The 23,081-nt window shown below is 52.8% G+C and overlaps 1 protein-coding gene across 4 annotated transcripts; it reads right to left on the minus strand.

Annotated features, from left to right (window-relative positions):
* Nucleotides 1-15,856: 15,856 nt before the first annotated feature.
* Nucleotides 15,857-22,191, minus strand: LOC147360813 (uncharacterized). 4 transcript variants are annotated; one of them, XR_015138743.1, is made up of 4 exons: nt 21,984-22,191; nt 18,908-19,081; nt 17,987-18,078; nt 15,857-16,647 (listed from the first exon to the last, which is right to left on the minus strand). XR_015138743.1 is itself a non-coding variant. In XM_086331169.1 (3 exons), exon 1 carries the CDS (start codon nt 19,913-19,915, stop codon nt 18,986-18,988), a length of 930 nt encoding a protein of 309 aa, XP_086187295.1. In that variant the 5' UTR covers nt 19,916-20,177; the 3' UTR covers nt 15,857-16,647; nt 17,987-18,078; nt 18,908-18,985. The 4 variants fall into 4 exon arrangements, 3 of the variants coding, with proteins under 3 accessions (XP_086187295.1, XP_086187293.1, XP_086187292.1); XM_086331169.1 differs by lacking the exon at nt 21,984-22,191 and having other exon boundaries at nt 18,908-20,177; XM_086331167.1 differs by lacking the exon at nt 21,984-22,191 and having other exon boundaries at nt 15,857-16,707; nt 18,908-20,177.
* Between the last annotated feature and the right edge of the window lie 890 nt (nt 22,192-23,081).

The raw sequence follows: 23,081 nt of genomic DNA on the forward strand, positions 1-23,081 counted from the left end.
CCTCTGGGTAACCTGGACCATATAAATATTTAATCAAGTGGCTCCACGTGGGGTTTTCAAGTATGAATGATGCAATCTGCCTCGTAAGAAAAATCTGTGTTTCTTTGATTTGCAGTCATGAAGCCCCACACAAAGCCCTGCAGACCCCCACAAGGTGCCTTTTTCTTAACACACACACAGTCTGGAGAGAGAGCCAAGGGCCCTCTGGGGAGGAAACTGTGAAGAAACAGAACGTCTAAATAAAGTCAAGACTTCTCTGAAGCACCTCACAGTCCTTATTCAAAGGACATTTTACAGATACCCTCTCACTCTGGACAAAACACACCTTCCTGGGTGGCTTGGAAAATGCCAGGCAAAGGGGCCTGATCAGTAGACACGCACGACCATAAACATCTGGTCTGTCAAGCCAGCCTCTAATATAACTGCAGCTTCGGGAGGGGAATGCAAAGAATATTTCAGCTTTAAACAATGACGCATCACCAAAGCAAATGGGCAAGGGCCAGTCGAATTCTCATCTAAAATTAAATGCAGTGTTGTTTGCAGAACTTCACCTCAAGTTCTTTCAGTCCTTGCCTGGAATAGATTTGAGTCTCTGCCTCTTGCTCTTGGCTTGGTATCCAGACAGCATGCATGGATGGGGAAGGGGGGCGGGTTTGTGACTGCAAGGCTGAGGGTAAGGGACTAATCTTGGCCAAAGGCTTTTTGGAAGTGAGTTGGAAGTGATCTTTTAAATGATTGGACGCCTTAAGAGAAACATATTCTGTTTTATTTAAAACAGTCTTTCAGATCAAGCAATCCACCCGTGGCTGTTCGTTGAGAATAGCAGGAAAACGACTGGCTGACACTGGCTCTCCCGAAGCCCAGGCTATGGTTTCCAGAGGCGAGGAGCTGAGTTTACTGGCCCGACCCTGAGAGGGGTCGGAGTCCAACTCTGCCATGTATTGGAGTCTGGGCCTCACTGCCAAGTTACTAAGATCCGGTTTCCTCATCTGTAAAATGGGGATAAGGTTTGTTGGGAAGGTTAGGTGAGGAGATGCCCAGGGCCCTGGCAGCTACCACTTCTCTCTAAAGGTGGGTTATTACTGTCACCCATAAATAACCCCCCAAGGCACCAGGTGATGTAGCAAATAAGTGGCATCGTCATTTGATTCACGGAAGCTCAGAGGTGGAGAGGTCAAGAGGCAAGAGGAGGTCCACAGAGAAAATGTTTAGCCGTGACTACAGCTTCAAGGTCTGGTCACTGAACTTCCCCACCTTGATCTTCAGTGCTCCTTAGGCCTGGTTTATTCCTGTCTTGACCAAATGGAATGGCTGTCCTATAAAGAGTGGGACTCCAGGGCCATCTGCTTCTGTTCTGCTGGCCGCCCCTCCCACCCTGGACACCACATCCCATGAAGGGTACGAGATGGGAGGGGGCAGTCCCTCGAAGACTGGGGGGTGTCTTCGGTGGTCTTACAGTTAGATGACCACCAACTTCCTTTCCCACCCACGAGAAGGACTCGGAAGGACGGGGGGTGGTGGCAGAGTGAAAAGATCCATCTGTGCCTGCAGTTAGAATCCATCAGACCCAGCCATCCCCACAGTGATGGCTGGCCTGGGGAAGGACGCATGTGGACCCTGCATGTCATGGGACTCCTGGAGGAAGGGCTGGCCAAGCGCCATGGCACACAGAGGTCTGGGGGAGAGTCAGGGGGAGGGTCAGGGAGAGCGGCGTGCATTGGGTTTACTCTCTCCTTTATTCAAGCACTGGTTGAGCATCTGCTGACAAGTCATCCAGTCCTTAGGGGATGATGGGAAAGGTGAGTCAGAGCACATGGGAGCCCCGGGCGCTGGACTTTACTCGGTGGAAAATGCCCCCTCTGGCTGCTTGTCACATCAGCATCCCATCCGTGATAATAGTAATAAAAATAGTAGCAATACCTCTCACTGCCTGGGCGCAAAGCGAGAAGTGCTACTACTTGAAGTACTACTTCACCCCTCACCACACTCCATGGGGAGAGATTTCCACTTCACAAATGAGGAGATGGGGGTGCAGGAAGGTGAAGGACACTTCCGAGGGGCAAAAGCTCCATGCGGCAGAGCGAGGGTCCCGGCCCAGGCATCCTACCTCTCTTGATGGTCCCCTCCCAAGTTCACGGTGCCTCCATGGCCCCCTCCTTGCTCCGGACTGTGACCACCGCCCTGTGCTCCCTGACCCTCCGCGGGAGTTCACCTCCACGCCAGGTCCACCTTCACCGAAGCTGCTCTTGGTTGGAAAGCAGTAGGGGGCAGCGCTTCCAATTTGCCTTCCCTTGTCTTCCCTCATCTTCCCTTGTCTTCGTCGTGTCTCCTTCCGGGACCTTGGCAGCAGCCTCCACCTGGTCCCCAGGCTCCATCCTGACCTGGCTCCCAGCCCGCAGGAAGCAAAGGGAGCCAGTTAGAGTGCAAGTCGGTGACACGGGCCCCTGTTCCCAGGCCCTCGGGGTGTCCTACAGTCTCAGCTCCCAGTGGGGGCCCCCTTCCCATCCTCCCAAAAGCCCTCCTCTGCCAGGCCCAGCACACAAGGACCCCAGAGGGCCTCTGCTCTGGCCTCTGCCCAGGGCGCCCCCTCCCTCCCTGCCCCCCAGCACCAGCTCTCCCATCAGTTCTCGTGTCCTGACCCCCGGGGCTGATTAAGGGCTATCTCTCTGCCGATGCTTCCAAGGTAGCCCATGCAGCGTTTATCACATGGCGTGGTCATTGCCAGTTTACCTCCCTGCTGCTACAGACTGACGTGTGTCCACCAAAAATCCAGGTGTCAGCTCCTAGCCCGAAAGGGGATCGTGTTTGGAGATGGGGTCCCTGGGAGGCGATGAGGTCTTGAGGGTGGAAGCCCCAGGACGGGATTAGCGTCCTTATAAAGGGACCCTAGAGAGCCCCCTGAACCCTCCTCCAGGTGAAGACACAGCAAGAATATGCTGTCTATGAACCAGGAAGAGAATTCTCACTGGACACTGAACCCGCTGGTCCCCTAATCTAGGACGTCCAGCCTCCAGAGCTGGGAGAAATGAACGTCTCTTGTTTATAAGCCCTAGCCTGTGGTGTTGTGTTACAGTAGTCGGAATGAATGGTCCCCCAGACTAAACTCGAAGCCCAGTCTGTATTTACTTTGCACTGTGTTGCCTGGACACAGAGGGGGTAGGGTGGGGAGGGGGCACTCAGCACAGACCCCAAAGAGTCCTGGCGAAGAGCCCATGCCCTTGGGGCATCCTAGCCCCTAAACAGTTCTTCAGGGATCCTGACTCTTTCCTCTCTGAAACCCTTGCGTGACGGCAGTCACGTTCCTGTGCTTTCTTTGTACCTCTATCCCCAGAGTCGGGCCCCCAAACCTCCTCCCTACCTGGGATGTTTCTGTAAAGGAACAAGGAGGCCCTGCAGGGGCAGCCCCCAGTAGCAGGAAGGCTGCGCATCACCATCCTGTGACCCCACAGACCAAGGCTGGCCCTTGGGAGGAGAGGACACAGGCATTTCAGGAGAGCACACAAGCATTACTGGAACCTCAGTGCAATGACCACCAGAGGCAGCAGCCCGGAGCTCACCAAAGAGAGGGGCTTTGGGGAGATCTGAGCTCTCACTGCGTCTTCTTTTGGGCCATTTGTGTCGTGTATAAAATGGGTGTGATTCCTGCTGTATTAAGCCAAGGAACCACCAGCTGCTGTAACAAGCAGCCCCAGGCCTCGGAGACTAAATGCAGTGAAGCTAGCCCTTCTCACTGAAGCAAAGCCGTGTGGTCCTCCACCCCACCTGCCGCCCTAACCAGCTGACTAGGGGAGAGAGGAGGGCAGAGAGTTGCCCAAGGCCTGGGGGCCAGCCTGGAAGAAGCATCCATCTCTTCAGCCACATCCCCCATCTAGGACCAGGGGGAGGAGAGGCAGGAAATGTGGACCACGAAATGGTCTGGAAAACACCCACACTGCTTCTGTGTCATCTCCCTGGCAGAGCTGTGTTTATCAGAACCACACGAAAAGGCGCTGAACAGCATCCTGGCCCAAGTGTGGCTGATGCCAACATAATAAATTTCCTTCTTCTGTTGCCTTTGGTGGCTGGTTAGGGCTGCACATTTTCTAGAATGATCTCTGTATATAAAAAGCCCTAGGTCTTTTTCCAAGCCACCACTAATGAGACTTTCGGGGGCACTAGCCAATCATCAGAGGTCCAGGGGTGTCCGGGCAGGGAGCAAAGGGCTCACACAGATTTTCCAGAACATTTGGAAAGCTGTGCACTGAGGTCCATGCCAGTGTGTGCCCCCCAATGCCTCCACCCACATCCATCAGCCACAGACACACGTCTGTCCTGCTCCAGAAGGAAATGGAGATTCAGGAGACTGGATTCTGAATTTCCTCAGCACAGATAAAAGAGGCTTAAGGAGTCTGTCTGTGCGGATAAAGCCGAGGAATGAGGTGTCTCTGGCTGGGAAGGTGTGACTCAGGGTGGAATCAGCTGTCTCCCCATGTGTGGGGAGGCAGGCGGGATGAAACTGAGACTCTTCTCTGACCTCCCCTTCATCACTTCCTGCCCTCACTTGTGGCTTGCTGATGGACTGGGGGAGGGGACAGAGGGGGCTGCTGGCCGATGACCCTGTGTCTTGGGGGCAGAGACAAGCTGCTGGTGAGGATGGCTGGGCTACAAGGACTCCGACCTGCCTCCAGGAAGCAAACGGAGCTCAGCATCAGCAGACCATCAGCTGCACAAAAAGAGAAGCCACATGACACGGTTGGGGCGGGGCGGGGCAGGCAGGGGTCGCACCCCCACCACAGCCCGAGGTTCGTCATCTCTGAGAGTCTTCCCGCCAGGCTGAGGGACCTTTTTTGTGAGATTCACTAGCGATGCTCCAGTGCTCCCACATCTTGGTTTGGGTCATCCCATTGCTATTGGTTATGGCAACGTCAGACTCTAGCTGTCAAGTGATGGCTGACCCCCTCAGGCAGCCGACCTCCCTCCTGTAGCCCCCACTCCCTGGGGACACACCACCCACTCATCCCCGGGTCCCTGGGCCTCTCAGTGGCTGCACCCATGGGGCCTCCGAACCCCTCAGGCTCCTTCCTCCCACACGTGCTGTTTACTCCCAGTCCCCTCCAGGAGAAGGGTGGGGAAAACAGTGCCATGAGAATCCGTCCTCCTTTGGGATGATGGCTTTCCCTTTGTCTCGTGGGGGTTCAGAGAGTGAGGTGTGCCCACAATCTTCTACCTAAGAGGCAGAACCTGAGTGCCAGGGGTGGGGAAAACTCATTTCCTGCAGGCCATCTTCCTTTCGAGTCTCCAGAAAAGCCGCAGAATGCAAACACACACACATTCAAAGTTAATCTGGACCAAACTGTCCAGGACTCTAGCACAGAATCTGGGGACGTGCCAGCAGACTCCTCACCTAGCTCAGGGCACCACCTCCCGACTCACTGTGGTGGTCACTGCACCTGGCTCTGGTTCCAGCCCGTGGCCAGTTCTTTCAGAGGCTGGAGTCCATAACCATGTGACAGGCCCTCCTCCAGCCGACAGATACACCCCCTGCCTTTCCTCCCCTCCTCCTCCCACATCCGTGCTCTGCCTCCTTTTAAGACTCATGTTTCATCCTAAACCAGATTTCTCTTTTCTCTTTCATTTTGTTGACCAGCCATCACCATGACAACCCTCCCACCCACCCACCTCCTCTCAGGAATGGGCCCACAGGCAGGGGCTTGTCCTCGTCCTGAGTTAGTCAAAGTGAGTCAAAACTCAGCTCCCGCCCAGGATCAGCCAGAAGCGCTCCTTCCATTTATTTCCTTGATACCAGGAGGACTCCAGCACTGGGGAGCTTAGCTTAGGGCAGGGAACCCTTCCCTGGAGGGCAGGAAATGGGTTATTTGCCTTTGGAGTCAGCTCCTCCAGGGACCAAGTGGGGGCTATTCTGGGTCCCTGCACACCACAGAATCTACAAGGCAAGATCATAAGCCATATTAAATATACATTTTAAGTAAATATTTTTAATTTTTTTTATATTTATTTTTATTTGTGCCAGGTTGCAGCATGTGGGATCTTAGTTCCTTATCAGGGATCGAATCCTGGGTCCCTTCACTGGGAGTGCAGTCTTAGCCACTGAACCACCAAGGAAGTCCCCATAAATTCATCTATTTTAAATATATATATACACACACACACACACACGCCCTGGTGGCTCAGCGGTAACGAATCTGTCTGCCAAAGCAGGAGACATGGATTCAATCCCTGGGTCAGGAAGATCCCCTGGAGAATGGAATGGCAAACCCCTACAGATTCTTGCCTGGGAAATCCCATGGCAGCGGAGCCTGGTGGGTTACAGTCCATGCTGTTGCCGAGTCAGACACGGCTGAACAACACCACACACGGTATATTTGATAATAACTATTTGGAAGTTTTTCTCACACATATGATCAGAAACTGCTTTGCTGGATGACTTTGCTCAAAAATCAAGCCAGCCATAAATCCACAAAAGATGGGCAAGAATGAAAACCCTCTCACAAACCTTGCTGTAACCTGTGGGAAGCAAGCATACTGTGCACATTATGTCTCAAGATATTATCAGCGTGTTTATGAGGCCAAAACATTCAGAAGGTGTAGATGTAAATAAATTTTGTTAAAGTAACCATCCATGAATGTTTGCTTAGTGCTAAGGGGGAACATTCCCTTGCTCAAGACTTGTATTCCTCCAAGACTCATCTTCAAAGACTCAGCTAATTAAGTAATACCGACATTTTTCATGGCGATTGAAGGGAGTAACCCTCCTTTTCCAATCCCTGTGTGCGTTCTGTTTGGTTTGGCGATAGGAAGACTATCACATGAATTTTATTAATTTATGGCCATTTATTGAACCTAAACAGAAAAGCCACACCTGGCTGTGGGTGTAGTAGGTGCAGGCTCTCCAACAGATGAGGTCATACTTAATGTCCCTCACCAGGAAAAAGGAGGTAGGTGGCTCAGACGAAAATGATCAAGGGATCCGAGATCTAAAGTGATCTTTAAAGCTTGATCCAGTGGTGACTTCACAGGGGTGTCCACATGTAAAAGTTCATTAACCTGTGTAACTGTGGACATGTCACACCATATCACATCCCTGTAGAAAAACAGAATAAGTGCTCAGAAGGCAAACTGAGAGCATCTCAGTTCTCTTGGCTTCGACCACAGAGGTGCCAAAATACCACCCCCACCCCTGACCTGTGGAAGAGGCTAGAAGCAAGGAGAAAGGGCCCAGACCGCACACCTGCAAAGTGTCAAAAAACCTGTGAGGAGATGCACAGGGAGATGCATGTGTAAGTAAGTGGACATAGGCCAGGGAAAAGCAAACATAGGCTAGCTTCTCTCGGACTTTGTCAGCTGATTTATGTGTTTTGGATTCTCTCCATGTATGTCCTTTATTGCTCACTTGGTATCAGACAAAGTACTGCAAAGTGCTACAAGTATTGATAAGGTTACTAATAGATTTTAGCAAGTAGGTGAATTCACAAATACAGAATCATGTGTCACGAGGACCCACTGTACTGATTAGGTGGAACTAGTGGTAAAGAACCCACCTGCCAATGCAGGGAGACACAAGAGACAAAGGTTCGAGTCCTAGGTTAGGAAGATTTCCTGGAGTAAGAAATAGCAACCCACTCCAGTATTCTTGCTTGGAGAATGCAGTGGACAGAGGAGCCTGGCAGGCTACAGTCAATGGGGTCACAAAGAGTTGGATACAACTGAGCAACTGAGCACAGCACACAAGAGGAACTAAGGGGAAAAACTATTGTCTATAACAGTGGTTACCCAAGTTTACTCCAGTTAGAATCTCCTGGGGATCTTTTAAAACCCTTAATGGATAGACCACACTCCCAGCCAAATAATGAAGAATCTCTGCGGTTGAAGCCAGGCATCAGTCTTTGCAGTGTTATTGTTTCAATTTCCCCAGGTGATGACAATGCTCAGCTCTGGTTGAAAGCCTGTGATCTTTGCTTGACCAAAATTTATTGGGCATGGCCCATAGAGGGCTAGGATAGTGCTAATGGCAGCTGCAATTAGAAGAGTAAGTCCCAAATGGCTGTTAGATCACCCTGTGTATGTGATCTATTGCTCTATAACAGGTTGCTCTAAGGCTTAGCACCCTGAAAGGACATTTACTATCTCAGTTTCTGTGGGTCAGGAATACGGATGTGGCTGAGCTGGGTTCTCCAGGCTCAGGGCCTCTCTCAAGGCTGGAAATGGGTGTCAGATAGGACTACGGTTCCTTGTGAAGACTCAGCTGGTAGGGGATCAGACTCTAAGCTCAGCTCAGCAATGTTAGGCAGGGGGCAGCTCTTCATGAGTGGGTGGACCAGGAGGCCCCATTTCTCGTTGACTGGTTGTTCTTTGCTGTGGGGGCCTTGAGCTTTGCCTTGCAGATATCTGTACACACAGGATACATTCAGTCAGCCCTGGGGTTGATCGGTTGGCTGGCTGGTTAAATGAAGTAACGAATGTCGTCTCAGAAATCCACCTTCCCCAAGTCCCTTCTCCAGCAGCCTCACAGCCTGATGTTTCCAATGTCAAGATCGCCAGTTCAAAGTTTGATGAAAATATAAGTATTTTAACAGGATTACAGATGATTTTGGCAGGGAAGGCAGAGCCTGGTAACAGCTCATGGTTACCCAGAACTCCTTTCTCTAGTCCTTCATCACTTCCATCCAAGGCCAGGCGCATGGTGGGTGTACTCTGATTACCCAGCACTCCTTTCTCTAGTCCTTCTTCAGTTCTACCCAAGGAGAGGCACACGGTGGGTGTACTCTGATGGGAAAGAGGGAAGAAGTCAGGGAAGGTCTGAAGTAGAGCTTCCAAAAGAGCTCCAGAAAACCTGTTGTGAGGCTGACTGTCCCTCCAATGAGCGTGTTTATTCATTTTTGAAATGATAGTTATCTGCTGAAATGGGACGTCTGATCGTAATGTGTAACCATGATCACATGTCCTCAGTGTGAGCTGGACTCCTAGAATGGAAACAACTGTCCTTAAGTCCCTTTCGTCTGGGGTTGGATCCATTCCGTGTGTCTGTGGACTTACTTGCCTTTGTCACCAGGGGACAACCCCATTCTGCAGTTCCTACTCTCCGTGTGAACAGGGGAGAAGACTTTGATGCTCTGGCCTCTGACCTGGGGTGGGGGCGTGGGGCATCTCAATTCTACCAGCTGTGTCATCTGGACAAGCTACTCAACCTCTCTGGATGGCGGGGCGGAGGCTCAGCAGGTGAAGGGCTTGCATGGAGTTCATTGCTCTGTGATAAAGTTCTATTTACCAATAAGGACATGGCTCACTCATCACCCATTTACCCAAATACACCATCATGCCTGCGAGTGGTGTGTGGGGACGTGAGCCCTCCCACATGGATGCTGCCCAGACCCATGTTCCTGGGGAACCTGTGTTCCTGAGTCACAGCTCTGTTCTCGAGACCTCTGGGGACATGGGTTGTGCCGCCGTCACTCCTGAGGTGGCCGGGCTGGAAGGAAGAATTCTCACCGCAGGAATTGTTCAACAAGTATTTATTGAGCGCTTAGTGTGTGCCATGCGTGGGATTTAGGATCTTCTTCAGGTGATGCAGACAAAGTCAGGAAGCCAAATTAAATGTGATATCTATTCACACAACGTATTGAAAGCTTGCTCTTTCTGGGATTTTGAAAGCAGAGGGAGAGGAAATCCAGCCGTGGGTATGACTGGGGCTGAGTTCCTACCAGCTCCTGCCCACACACCTGTGCAGGTGGGCACGCATGCTCACACCTGGGGTCCAGGGGTAGGAGGAGGAGACCTTGCAACAGGAGACAGTAGATTCTGCATGAGGGGGCAGGAGAGTGACCACAGAGCCGAAAGGGGTCCTGTTTGCTTGTCCCCTTCCTCCTGCCTCTGGCCGTGGACTTGGTGATGACAGGGCTTCCCTGTGGCTTCCCCAGGGGAAGGACTCACTCCCTCTGAATTGCTGCCCAGCAGCCTCGGCTTCATCCTGGCAGGAGGTTTGAAGTGTGTGCGGGGCCCCCAGTGCTCCCAGGCCCAAGGGGCCGTGTTCACCCTCTCCTCATTCTGTCTCAGCCACCTTTGTACTTTGCAGGCCTCTGAACGGGTGACCACCCTTCCTGGCTGAGCCAGGCCCAGAGGGACCAGGATTCGGAGCCACAAGCTCTTGGCAGCCCTGACCCCAGGGAGGGTGGCTCTGGGCTTCCCTAAGGAGAAGGAACCAAGCCCGCACCCCAGGGTTCCCCAGCCTCCCCTGGTGACCTTGGCCACACCCGCCGGCATTACAGCATGAGGAACCCAAAGTTCACAGAGATTAAACACAAGCGGATGATAGGCTTCTGAGTCACTCGGAGACCTTACAAACATGGTTTCAACAAGGGCAGAGCCCAAGGCCAGGCCCCCGACGGAAATGAGATGGAGGGAGAAAGAAACCCTGCAACATGCAAGAGGCTGGTTTAAAAGCCAAAGAATAAAGTAAGAGTCCCTAGAACAGCAAGGAGATAAAACCAGCCCATCCTAAAGGGAATTAATCCTGAATATTCATTGGAAGGACTGATGCTGAAGCTGAAGCTCCCATACTTTGGCCACCTGATGCGAAGAACTGATTCATTGGAAAAGACCCTGATGCTGGAAAAGATTGAGGGCAGGAGGAGAAGAGGATGACAGAGGACAAGATGGTTGGGTGGCATCATGGACTTGATGGACATGAGTTTGAGCAAGCTCCAGGAGTTGGTGATGGACAGGGAAGCCTGGTATGCAGCAGTCCATGGGGTTGCAAAGAGTCAGACACAACTGAGCGACTGAACAACAACAACAAACTGGGACTCACAGCACCGCCTCAGGCCCCTGGAACTCATGCATCTGAGACATTTCCACGTGCAGCAGGGACTTTCGAGAGGCCAGCAGGGGAGGGAGAGGGCTTGGATGCCGGTGGAATACATCCATGTATATTTAAGTCAGTGCGATTGGGTCTTCTGGTTGGAAAGATGGGGCGCTGTTGAGTGATCATTCGACCTGTCAGGACCTGTGCCAGGTGTTCACAGGGGCCCCGGGAGATGGTGTGGTTGAGGACCCGGGGGCTCCTGGAGACTGGCTCTGGGTGGTACAGTGGCCGTTAACGGCCCCCAGAAGCACATCTGGCCTCCACTGGGCCTCGGAGGCCCGGCCACTGCACCTCTTCCAGAACATCCCGCCTCTGGACTTACTGCAGCACCTGATCTGCACCGCTCAGCCCAGGTCATCATCCTCCTGCTCCTCCCAGCTCCGAGGCCCGCCCGGAGGAGGCCAGGGACAAAACACAGCCGCTCCCTTGGGAGTGGGCAGCACACAGCATCCCTGGGCCTGACAAACTCACTGGAGCTTCATGCTCTCATGTTATCTAATGAGGACAGCTCCTGGCTGCCCACACCTCTGCAGATGGGGAGCCAACGGATGGGAGGCTGGCCCAAGGCCACACCGCTGGTTAAGTTCTTGCCCATCACACCCTCTATGTCTCCCACCAGGAGGACCACCTGCTTAATGACTGACACCATCTTGGGTCCAAAGTATGCGGAGAGCAAGGCCAGTGACCAGCTCACCAGCCCCGCCATTCCATAGACTGTTGTAAACGTCCTATGACCATAAGGACAGTGGTTTGTAGACTCTCAAGCACTCTCCAGTCACACACCCAACCAGGTGGATGCTCGGACACTTCCTCCTCGTGCCAGGTGTCACCCCACGTGCCCCTGGCTGCAGGTGGGTGATTAACCATCCCCGCCACCCACACCTGCCTCCTGCACAGCATCCACCACTGCAGGCCACCCCAGGCTGCCCCTGCTCCTGAAAAGCCTTCTCTGACCCTCCACGTCCACTTCCAAGTGACTCCTCTGATCAAGTTATCATAAGAATGACAAAGTCAACCCAAACAGTATTGCAAAATCAAGGGATTAGAAATGAGCCTACAGGATGATGGGAACAAAGCAGAGGGCACCTAAAGAACTGAGCCACGGGGATTTCCCTAGCAGTCCGATGGTTAGGACTCCATGCTTCTGCAGCAGTGGGCACAAGTTCAATCCCTGCTGGGAGAACTAAGATTCTACACTCCATAAGGCACAACCACAAAAAAAAAAAAGAAGAAGAAGAAGTGAGCCCTAGTTTAAGCCTGTGCTCAGGCAAAGGGCTCTGTGAGTACCTAGACGTACAGGGTTTTCCTCTCCCGAAAGAAAAAAGAGCTGGAGCTGGACAGGCATGAAGGCTGCCTCCTGAGATACAGCTGCTGGGGATGGGTGGAGGGGCCCGCAGAGCAGAGAAGGGCCATGTCTTTCAAGATCTTCAAAGAGCAAAGCCCCTCTGTTTCCCCAGGGAGGACGCTCTCCAGGGGTCCTCGGTGGTGTCCCACCAATCGCTGACCTGGGTCAGATGCTGTTGGGACAGGCCCTCTGGAGGTCAAGGTGCTGAGGTTGCAAAGTAAACCTGAGCAGGTGGTCACCATCAGCCCCTCCCGAGGCCTCATTCTCATCTGATGTTTAATTTATGTCTTACTGTTTCGGTCTTCTGATGCTAATGTTCTCATACTTGGGAAAGGAGTGGGAAAAAGCCCCACCAGAGGGACTTCCCTGGTGGTCCAGTGGTTAAGAATCTGCCTGCCAGTGCAGAGAACATGGGTTCGATCTCTGATCCAGGAAGCTCCCACATGGCACGGAGCAACTAAGCCTGTGTGCCACAACTACTGAGCTTGCGAGCCACAACTTCTGAAGCCCACGTGCTCTAGAGCCTGTGTTCCACAAGAGAAGCCACAGCAATGAGAAGCCCAAGCACAACTAGGGAGTAACCCCCGCTCACTACAACTAGAGAAAGCCCACACGCAGCAACCAAGACCCAGTGCAGCCAAAAATTAATTAACTAATTAAAAAAAAAGAGTCCCAGCAGAGGAAGAAAGCAGGGGCTGATGGGACTGAAGACAGCCAGGCGGGAGGGAGGATGTGGACTAAAGAAAGGGCTCCGCAGGGCCAGGTGGACCCCTGATGCGCAGACACTCAGGGACACCTGTCAGTGGGATGCAGCCAGGTGCTGTGCGGGGTGCTGGCTGTCAGGAGAAGGCCGAGGGACTCGATGTTGATGTGTGGGATGGTCGCCTCTAAACAGCAGACCTGGCCTGACCCTTGGCCCTCCACCTCCACTCCTTGACCTCTGGAAGCCAGGGCCCACTCTTTTCTGCACCCGAGGTTGCCTAGGCAACGACTGCTGCTGGCCCCTGGCCTTCCAAAGCCCCAGGGCTGTAATCTGAATCTCAGGCAGGCTTGTTCCACTCTGCTGGCTTTGAAGAGAGAATGCTGCAGCTCTGGTTTCAGAACCTGCCCGGAGGACACCCCCCAAGCGAGGGAACAGGACCTGGGAGGGAAGGCGAAGAGGGGGACAGCTGGGAGAGGAGTACCCCGGGGCAGGGCAGGAGGTGAGGACCTTCCCGAGTTCTGCCTTCGGATTCGTGAACAGAAGGGTCCACAGGGGCCCGTCTATGGTCAAAGACTGTCTTGGGCCCAGCCTGTCTTCCTTCTCTGTCTTAATCAGAGACTGGAATAAAATCACACTGCTCAGATCCACAGAGGACGGTGAGCAGCAAGTCAGGGCTAACAGGCTTCAGAGGACTGAACTGGTAAAAGAGGCTTTCTTACATTAGAGTTATGGGCCGAAACCAGTCATTCTAAGCGATAACTTATCGGGGGGGGGGGGGTCTGGCTGTCCAGAAACTGTCTGGAGGGTTCTGATTGCTGGCAAACCCCATGTGAGCAGGTAGGAACAGGACACCTTAGAAAGCAGAGGTGACCAGAGCATGCCTGTGTGCTTGCTCATCACCCCGACCCCATGCCGCCTAGAAGCTGGGACTCCCCCTGGTACTGTGTGCGGATCTCTGAAGTTAAGGTGACTAATGCAATGTGAATGCAGGCCCCAGTGTTGTGTTAAGAATGTAAATAATTGTGCAACCCAGGAACTGTTGCATGGTGTGGTTAAACTAGCTGGGTTGGGACATTCACTCTAACATTTATAAGCTGTGTGTCCTTGAGGAAGTTATTCACCTCTCTGTGTGGCAGTGGTCTCATCCACACGATGGCGATAACAGTCCTAGGATTTCAGCGCAGTTTGAGCCGGTCGCTCCGGAGGAAGCGCCTGGTAGTTGTTTCTAAATGGTTGCTGCTGGTGTCGGTGACTCAGCTGCCCCGTGCTGTTAAAGGGTTGACGAGTTGCTTCTGCCTGGAGGGCCCTAGACTCTGAGTGCTTGGCCGGCCTCAATGCTCGGGCAACTCAACCCCCAAACCCTGGTCGCCCCTGATGCCGTCAGGCTGTGCCTGGTCCCTTCTGATAGCAGTGAGGTGGACACCCAGGTAGCCCCTGGGAATGAGTCAGTGAGAGAAACCAGTGACTCCTCTCCCCAAGACAGCCTGAGGTTGTGAGCCCCCGGCCCACGATGTTGCCCTTGGCGAGACCCACTGACAAGAGGGCCATCCCTCCTGTGGCTGGTCCACAGGGACGGTGGGTGCCGGGAAATCCCATTTTCCACACACAGCCACAGCCAACCTGTGCTGGAGTGGAGGGAAGCTGGCTTTCTCTCTCTCTCTCCCTTCTCTAGCCAGTGGGCCTGTCCCCTTCCCACAGCGTCTCAGGAGGACGGGAAGGGATCAGAGCCGGTGCGGATGGAACATTACATCTGCTCGTCCACTCCCTAGGTCTCACCCAGTCCCTGGAAGACTCGCCTGTAATCTGCCCACACCCTGCCTCCATCATTCTCATCATTCTGCCTGAACCCAGTTGCACCTCACGTGGGACTCGAACCCAACGGAAACTCAGAGTGGGACCTAAATCCCTGGGCTGGGACTCCAACCCATCATCTTTTCATTGAGCTCACACACCCGTCTCAAGACTTAGTGACACTTAGTTTCTTTATGTCTCGTTGCAGAAAGAACTGATCGAGAGGCTGATAGGTAAGGAGCAGATTTACTGAGAGAGACACACACTCCACAGACAGAGCGTGGGCCGTCTCAGAGGGTGAGAGGCCCTGAGATATGGGGTGGACAGCTTTTATGGGCTGGGCAATGTCATAGGCTAATGCGAGGGAGGATGACTCCAACTAACTGGGGGAAGAGGTGTGGATTTCCGGCATTGGGCCATAGCCCACATTTTGGCCTTTTGTGGGTGGCCTGGGATAGGTCCTGGTGTCCACGGGTGTGTCGTTAATGTGCTAATGTGTTACAGTGAGCATGTAACAAGGCACCATGTCCAGAAGGTGAACCTTCTGCCCTCTTGGGCCTAACCAGTTCTAACCAGTCTCTGTCATGAATTCAACGGCTGTGTCATTCTTTTGAAGTTGGTGCCTGGCCTTCTTCCCTCCTATCTCATTGGTGTTGATTTCAAGAACCATCACTTGTGAGAGAAGTAAGCGGTTTACACAGTGCCTTTCGAGGATGTAGGCCTCTGTCCCCAAGGCCGGCTTCTAGGCCGGGAGGCCGTGTCTCTAAACACTTATCACAAGGCTCAATCCCCAGGTCTATAAGATCCCCTGGAGGAGGAAATGGCAACCCATTCCAGTATTCTTGCCAGGAGAATCCCATGGACAGAGGAGCCTGGAGGGCTGCAGTCCCTGTGGGGACCGCAAGAGTCGGACGTGACTGAGCAACTAAGCACACACTCAAGTTCCCTGTCTGGGAACCGCCTTCCTGCCCATGGGCCTCTCCACAAACCCAGACCAGATTCGAAGCAACTGAAACTAGGCTGTGTCTTAAAGCCAGAACTCCTTCTCCCCTCTGTTCATTGTGGCTGCCTATGCTGTTTATTCAGTAACAGGTTATTTATTTTGCCAATGTTGTAGCCACGTGTTCCCGGAAACAAACTCACTCAGAAGGACAATGCAGATAGTGGAGTGCAGTTTATTACACCAGCGGGCCCAAGGCAGAGTCTCCTCTCAGCCAATGACCCCGACCAGCATTTGTGAAAATCTTTTATACCCCATGTGTACATGTCTGAATCCACCACTCCAAATTCCTTGAGACTTACATAAACCAAGGAAAATACAATCCCAATAACCCCTTCATTCACGTGCTATGTCCTCATGTGCTCAAACAGTCAAACAATTAGCCAATAATCAATAAACCCAAGGTTACACTCTGATTGATACAGAAAAATTTATGGCCTGTCTGGAGGAAGGGGTGATTAGTGTATGTTTTCTCTTAGGTGATGAGTAACCTAGATACGATCTTCAAGGTTCCCCTGTCTGGAGGGGGTCTTATCCTTCTGTTGTTGTTTTCATAGGCACTCAACACAGAGTTCAGAGTCCATTGGAAAGGTGGCCGAGCATGATCAGCATGAACAGGCCTAAGATGGAGTCCAGGCCCTATGAATTCCTTCTTCACCAACACTGAGTGTGGGATGTGGGCGCCCTTCTAAGGGCTTTGCTGACAGTCACTCCATGAACCCTCACAACAGCTCCGGAATGTGATGCTCAGTCTTCATCCCCATGTGCTGGGGCAGGTGAGGGGGACCTCAGCCTGGAGCACTCCCCCATACATTACAGGTGCACAGACAGTGAGCAGCTGGGTCAGGATTCAGACGAGGGTCATGAACTCCGGGGTCCCTGGCCTCGCGCTGTCTCATGGCACAACATGCCACATGGGTCTACACTGTCTGCGAGTAGCCTGGGATCTTCTAGAAGCAGAGACAGTGTCTTCATCAAAGGATCTTACAGTGAAGGCACCCAGAGATGACCTGTGATGACTCAGAAGTGACTTTTACTGGAGGGTTTCCCATCCACCCACCTACCCATGAGCAACATCAGCCCAGGAAGCCAGGGAAGTAACCCCTCCCACAGGAGCTGCCCAAGTGCCTGGGGGGGTGAGGATGGGAGCAGGGAGGAGGCCCCTGGCTGAGCCCCCAGAGACCTGTAGCTACTGCAGCCCCTCCAGCTTCCCCAAAGGGAAGATGGCGTCTTCTCTTCCATTGTTCTCCGAGGAAGTCTGGCAGCAGCACAGACAGCCTGCCTTCCAGGCCCCGCCTCGCTGGAGTCTCACCCGGCGAGAGTCCCCAGATGCCCTAGAGTCCCTGCTGGAGCCTCAGCTCAGGGGCGGCCCTGACCTGGGGACACGCGGCCACAGTCGGACTGAGGGGGACCTGAGGGACCTCTCGAGGGGCCCTAGAGAGGGGGCTGCCTGCACTCCAGGGCGCTGAGTGACAGCCCCTCGGGGGCACAGTGGAGACTGGGTAATGGTGGAGTGGGGAGCAGGGGCCAGGAGGCTGGGTGTCCCCAGTGGGCTTAGTGAAGCTATTTTGCAGCCAGTTAGTGGGGCTGCCAGGACGGCTCCCCCGTGGTGGTGTGGTGACCCGGGGCACTGTGTCCCAGGAGATGAAGGGGAGGACAGCTCAGGGAAGCTGGGTCAGCCAGCATGGGGGCAGAAGGAAGAAGGAGGGGCACCTGGAAGTGTGACACTGAGGTCCGGGAAACGGGTGTCCATGGGACCTCAGGGGCCTTTCACCAGGCTGCAGGCCAGCTGGCCACCTCTGGCTGCTGCAAGGGCTGGGCTGGGGGGCGGGGTGGGTTCCTCCACGCAGGCAAGTCTGAGATGTTTCTAGCAAGTGGCCACCGCAAGTCTGTCCTGGGGGACCGGCACCCCAGCTGCGGGCGGTTCCCACCCAGTGGCTGAAGCCTCTGACTGACCAGACACCTCCGCACCCACCCAACCCCACCCCAGTGCTCTGGGGGCATGGAGGTCCCTTGGCAGAGTTTTCCACGAGAACAATGCAGGTCTGAAGGTTCTTGTGCTTAGCCTGATCCCTGCTGGCCCAGCACCCACCCTGAGATGTTTTGCAATGACAACTCAGAGTCTACTGACTCCATCAGAAACTGCTACAGGACATCCCAGAGCTTCAGTCGCACAAGACTCAGTCTCTGAGCAAACAGAATTATCATCTAGCTGGATAGAATATGGGAGAAAAAATGTGAATGGTGTTATAGCACAATCAATGGTGAGAAACAAAAAAGCCTCTATACCATAGGCAGGGCTTCCCCGGGCGGCTCAGATGGTAAAGAATCTGCCCGTGATGCAGGAGATGCAGGCTCGATCCCTGGGCTGGGAAGATCCCCTGGAGAAGGGAATGGCAACCTGCTTCATTATTTTTGCCTGGAGAATCCCATGGACAGAGGAGCCCTGGGGGCTACAATCTGTGGGGGTCACAAAGAGTCAGACACAGCTGAAGTGACTCAGCACACACGTATGCACGTACGATAAGAGTGGCTATGAGAGCAGAGGGGACTCCACAGCGCCCAAGTCTGGCCAGGACTGCGTGGGATTTTGCTGATGGCCTCTCCATGACTTCTTGCTGTTTAGTCACTCAGTCGTGTCTGACTCTCTTGCGAAACTATGGACTGTGGCCTACCAGCCCCCTTTGTCCCGGGATTTCTCAGGCCAGGATACGAGAGTGGGCTGCCGTGACTTAGCAGCCTATTAAACGACAACTTTGTAAGCGAGTCCATGAAGAGCAAGGCTCGTGCCTGGACAGGAGGAACAGGGTTGGGCGAGACTGCCGCAGCTTGACACCCTCCTTCTGTGAATGTAACTGGCCAGGGTGCTGCCTGCAGAGACCAAGGATGATGGCAGAAGGAGCCCGAGGGGTGGTTTCTCATAATCACTGCTCCCCGCCCCTTTCCCAAAAGATGAAGGGAAAAAAGTAATAAGGTGAAAAAGAGGTGACGTGTGTCTGAGCCATCAAAGCAGGCCGAGGAGGCAGGTGGCATGGCTGGCCATCCTTCTCAAGGGGGAATGGGGAAGCTGGGGGTGCAGGAGGACTGACCAGTGACTGAGGTCAAGGTTAGACCCCACTCTCCCCACCCCACCCCACCCCAGGCTTAAGGGTCCCTCCAATCCATCACACCCCTGCACCTCCCCCACACAGCTTCCCTCATTAGCCTGACCTTCAGTCTCCCTGGTTGGCTTTCAGTCACGTGCAGCAAATTTATCCTGATGCCCTGAAGTCTTCATCTCACAGTTTCTTAGAATTCAGACAGGATGTGAGCAGTGAGGTCCAAACACAATTGCGTTTTGCTTTTATTTCTCAAGGCTTCATATGTACATAAAGTACCGACAAACTGCTGGAAAGAAGAGGAAGACACACAATGACCACTCCCAAGTGGCCCACTTGAAGATTTGGTGGCAGGGAGGTGGACAGACAGAGGGACCTGAAGCCCCAGGTGCCCTGCTGGTGACAGGATCCCTGGTCTGGAGGCAGAATGCACCCCTTGACCTGCAGTCGTCAGGGCCCGCACCTGTCCCTGCCTTTCACCTGGCCCCTCAGGAGGCCCCAGGGCAGCTTCCCAGGCCCGGACGTGGGTAACTTTCAAGGCTGGGTCTGGAGGGAGGTGTTTCCGGGTCACGGTCGTGAAGAGAGCTGGCCTTCCAATGCGAGCCGCTCTAAGCCGGAGGTCTGCGCCAGGCAATTGGGTGACAGGCGTAGCTAAAGGCTTCCTGGGACAATGAGCTGGCCTGCTTTCACCTGTTGTTCTTGGCTGACAGTTGTGGGAGACGAATGAGCCAGGGCTGGGCCAGCGGAGGGCGAACGGGAGGCCAGCCTGGCATCTGTGTGCCCAGTGCCTGCACAGAGAGCTGCCCACACAGAGCGCTGCCAGTGTGGCCCCTGGAATGTGCCCGAGACTCAGGCTCCGGCCTCTCGGCTGGGGCAGGACCCACAGCTGCTGAGCCCAACACCTCCATGGCCCACAGCTGTGCTTGTCGCAGGGTGTGGCCCAAGTCCCCACTGGGTGAGAATGTGGCAGTTCCAGGGCTGTGTTTTCCATCAGGGTCTGCTCTGGGAGCCCCTCCAGGCCACACCTGCCACAGCTGGCCCTCGACCACCCAAGAGCCAAGGCAGTGACCCGTGACCACCAAGGCTTCATAGCCTTTCTCTGCATGCTTTGCCTGCTCATGGTGTCAGGGCCTGATGTTCGAAACTCATCCCCTTCTCTGGCATATTCAGCAAACCTCTTCCGGATGCCTTAAAGTCCTCGACTGACAGATTCTCAGAATTCAGACAGGATGCTAGCAGTGCAGTTCAAACCCAATTGCATTTTGCATTTATTTCTTGAGGCTTCATAGAAAGGAAGCCCCAAGCTAGATCACTAGAAATAACGTGAGTGCTAAAATTGGAGCCATCCATAGACAATTAGCGTGACCCCTAAGCAAGCAAAGAAGACACACAAGGCATCCCATGCTTGGTTGAAACTGAACTTACTAACGTCATGATTTTGCTACACATACATAAAGTCACTACTTGGTACACCTTAAATTTACCCAGTGTTGTGTGTCAATTATAACTCAATAAAGCCAGAAAACAAAAGAGAGAAGGAAGAGAGGAAGAAAGAGAGGAAAGGAGAAAGGGAGGAAATGCAGGAGGGAGGAAGAAGGAAAACTTGAGAGGAAGATGACACAGGCACCACTCTCAAGAAACCTGGTTGGAGATGTGGAGAGCTGAGGGACTTCCCTGGTGATCCAATGGTTAAGAATTCGCCTTCCAACACAGGGGGTGTGGGTTCAATCCCTGGTGGAGGAGCTAAGATCCCACATGCCAAAAAAAAAAAAAACCAAAAATATAAAATACAAACAATACTGTAACAAATCCAACAAAGACTTTAAAAACGGTCCACGTTAAAAATAAAATCTTAAAAAAATATATATATGGAGAGATGAGCTCACAAATAGACCTGAAATATTACAAGGATAGCACAAGAAAGAATAGAGTTCAGGGTGCACAGACATGATGCAGAATTGAACTGAAATTGCTGTGGAAGGGGGGAGAATGCACCCAGGCCAGGCAGATCCTACAGGACCCACTGTTTCAAAGGATGGAGTCATATGATCCAATGTGAGTGCTGATTTAAGAGGAGTGTGTAGAATTGCCCAACCCCAACCAAGAGGGAGGGAGAGAGAGGTGCTTCTGCCCCTGGGGGCGGCAGGAAACCCATTGTCCTGGGGGAAGGGAGCAGGATGCCCACCCCATCATTCCTAAATTACTGATTAAATGGGTTGAGATTTTTTTCTTGAAATAATTCACCTGTGTTTGTGGTTAAAATATAGAAAATACAAATGAACAGGCAGAAGGAAAGGTAAGTTCTGGGTATTCTCACCACTTTGTCCCACGAGTCTTTTTTCTCTGCACAAACACAATTTTGCTAAATCGCACTTTGCTAAAGAAAGCACTGATTGAGGACATATCTTAGTCTGCGAGTTACTGGGTGTGTTCACAAGGGGCTCACGGATGGTGATTCCTCTTTTTGTGTGCAGAGGGCTACAAAGAGCTCCTCTTTGGAAGTGATGGCCAATATTTGTCACCCATCGACCTGGATGGCTTTGGGTAAAGAAACGTAAGCTTTCTACCTGCCAAGTAGGACAGCCTGTTACCACCCTTTTCCGCTTGGTTTTCCATGGCGTCTGTGACATGGTGAGGGGAGCGAGGCTGATTTCAAACTCTTCTAAATAACGTTCCTGCCTCTCACTTCACCTCTTTGATTCCAGAGTACTGAACCCACAGGGGTAAGAAAATGTAGGAAAATAGTCGTGTACCCCAGACGTCGCCCCTGACCTCCAGGAAGGGTCTACCGTGGGAGAGGCAGCAGGTGGATTAAAAAAATACCCACACAGGAGGACTTCCCTGGCAGTCCAATGGTTAAGAATTCATGCTTCCACGGCAGTGGGTTCAGGTTCAATCCCTAGTCACAGAACTTAGATCCCACATGCCTCACAGTGTGCCAATAAATAAGTAAGTTAAAACACCCACGTGGTACATGACTGAACACACCCAAGGGCTTGCACAATGAATGTAAGGGTTGGAGAGGGATTGAGAAATAGCCTGGTCCTCCCCCACCTACTTTGATACCACAGAGGAGGAAACTGGAAACCGACTTGTCCAAAAGCCTCTTACAAAGCCCCCAGAATGTCTGTTTCTGAACTGTCATGTAGTTTCTTAGCAGTTCCTGTGCTTCTGGTTGGGGCACATACCCATCAGACACAGTTTTGGTGGGCCTGCTGTAAATCACCATAACTCACGCCATCTTCCTCCGAAGAGACAGACTCGCCCAGAGGGAGTCCATGGCCTTCCCTGGCCCCCAGACCACTCGCTGCACAGGGGCCAGTGATGTAAGTGCTGGTCCCACCGGTGCTGAGACAGGAAGAGAACTCAGGGGCTGTTCTCTTCTCCGAAAGTCCCTCCCAGTGGAGTCACTGGGGTTTTATAAACCAAATGTCTTCACAGCTGAAATGAATAACCATGACCTCAGCCATCACACACGCAGCCCCTGCTGCTATGCATTTAGCATCGCTGTCCGGGCGTCCTGTAAATAACCCGTGTCTGGGGAACATGTGGGGGACGAGCCCGCCGTCAGGAAGGGTTCTCGCTAGAGGCCTGAGACAAGCCTGCAAGCCCGACCGTCATCTGTTAGCGATTTCCCGCTCCCATTAAAGCCAGACGCTGGATCCGCTTGCGTTGTCCAGACCATCACCAGGGAATTGTCTTTATTACTTGGACTTGGGTCTTCGAACCACATCAATTATAGACCTTGGTGCTGCCAACGGGGTTACGGGGGAGGGGTGTGAGATGAAATGAGGACAGTCTTGCCGGGAACAATTCACAGATGTGTGGAGACGGAATCCTGTGTTCACAGAACACAGGAGGGAAAACAAAAATCTAGATTTTAGGCAAATCAACCCCCCAAATATGATGCCTAATCCACAAAGCTTTGCATTGGGGCATTTAGGCTGCATTCAAACCTAACTTTACGAGGGGCAGGCAACAGAGACCTAGGACCCAAATTTAAGGAGTAATTTTCAGAGTTATGGAAACAATAGGCCATTATTATTATTATTTAAAGCATATGAAAAATAGAGTTGCTATTAACTAGCCTCTTGGAAACTATGAAACACACAGTAGGCCAGCCAGAGAAGACACCTGGGCTTTGTCCCAGTTCCTCCCTGAACTTCTCCATGGCCTTGGGCACATCACAGGCGTGGAGCCTCGGTTTCCTCTTGTCAGATGAAGGGTTTGAATAATCCAAATTTCCCTCCATCTCTAACTAGAACTTGGATTCTCAGTGCCTTTAG

This window comes from Bos grunniens, chromosome 13, assembly GCF_055505025.1.
Source record: "Bos grunniens cultivar Pamir isolate PY7600 chromosome 13, Bosgru_T2T1.0, whole genome shotgun sequence".
NCBI lineage: Eukaryota > Metazoa > Chordata > Mammalia > Artiodactyla > Bovidae > Bos > Bos grunniens.

Excerpts from the sequence above, each read along its gene's own strand:
- LOC147360813 (XM_086331169.1), bottom strand. The coding sequence starts at position 19,915 with ATGAGCAGGCAAAGCATGCAGAGAAAGGCTATGAAGCCTTGGTGGTCA.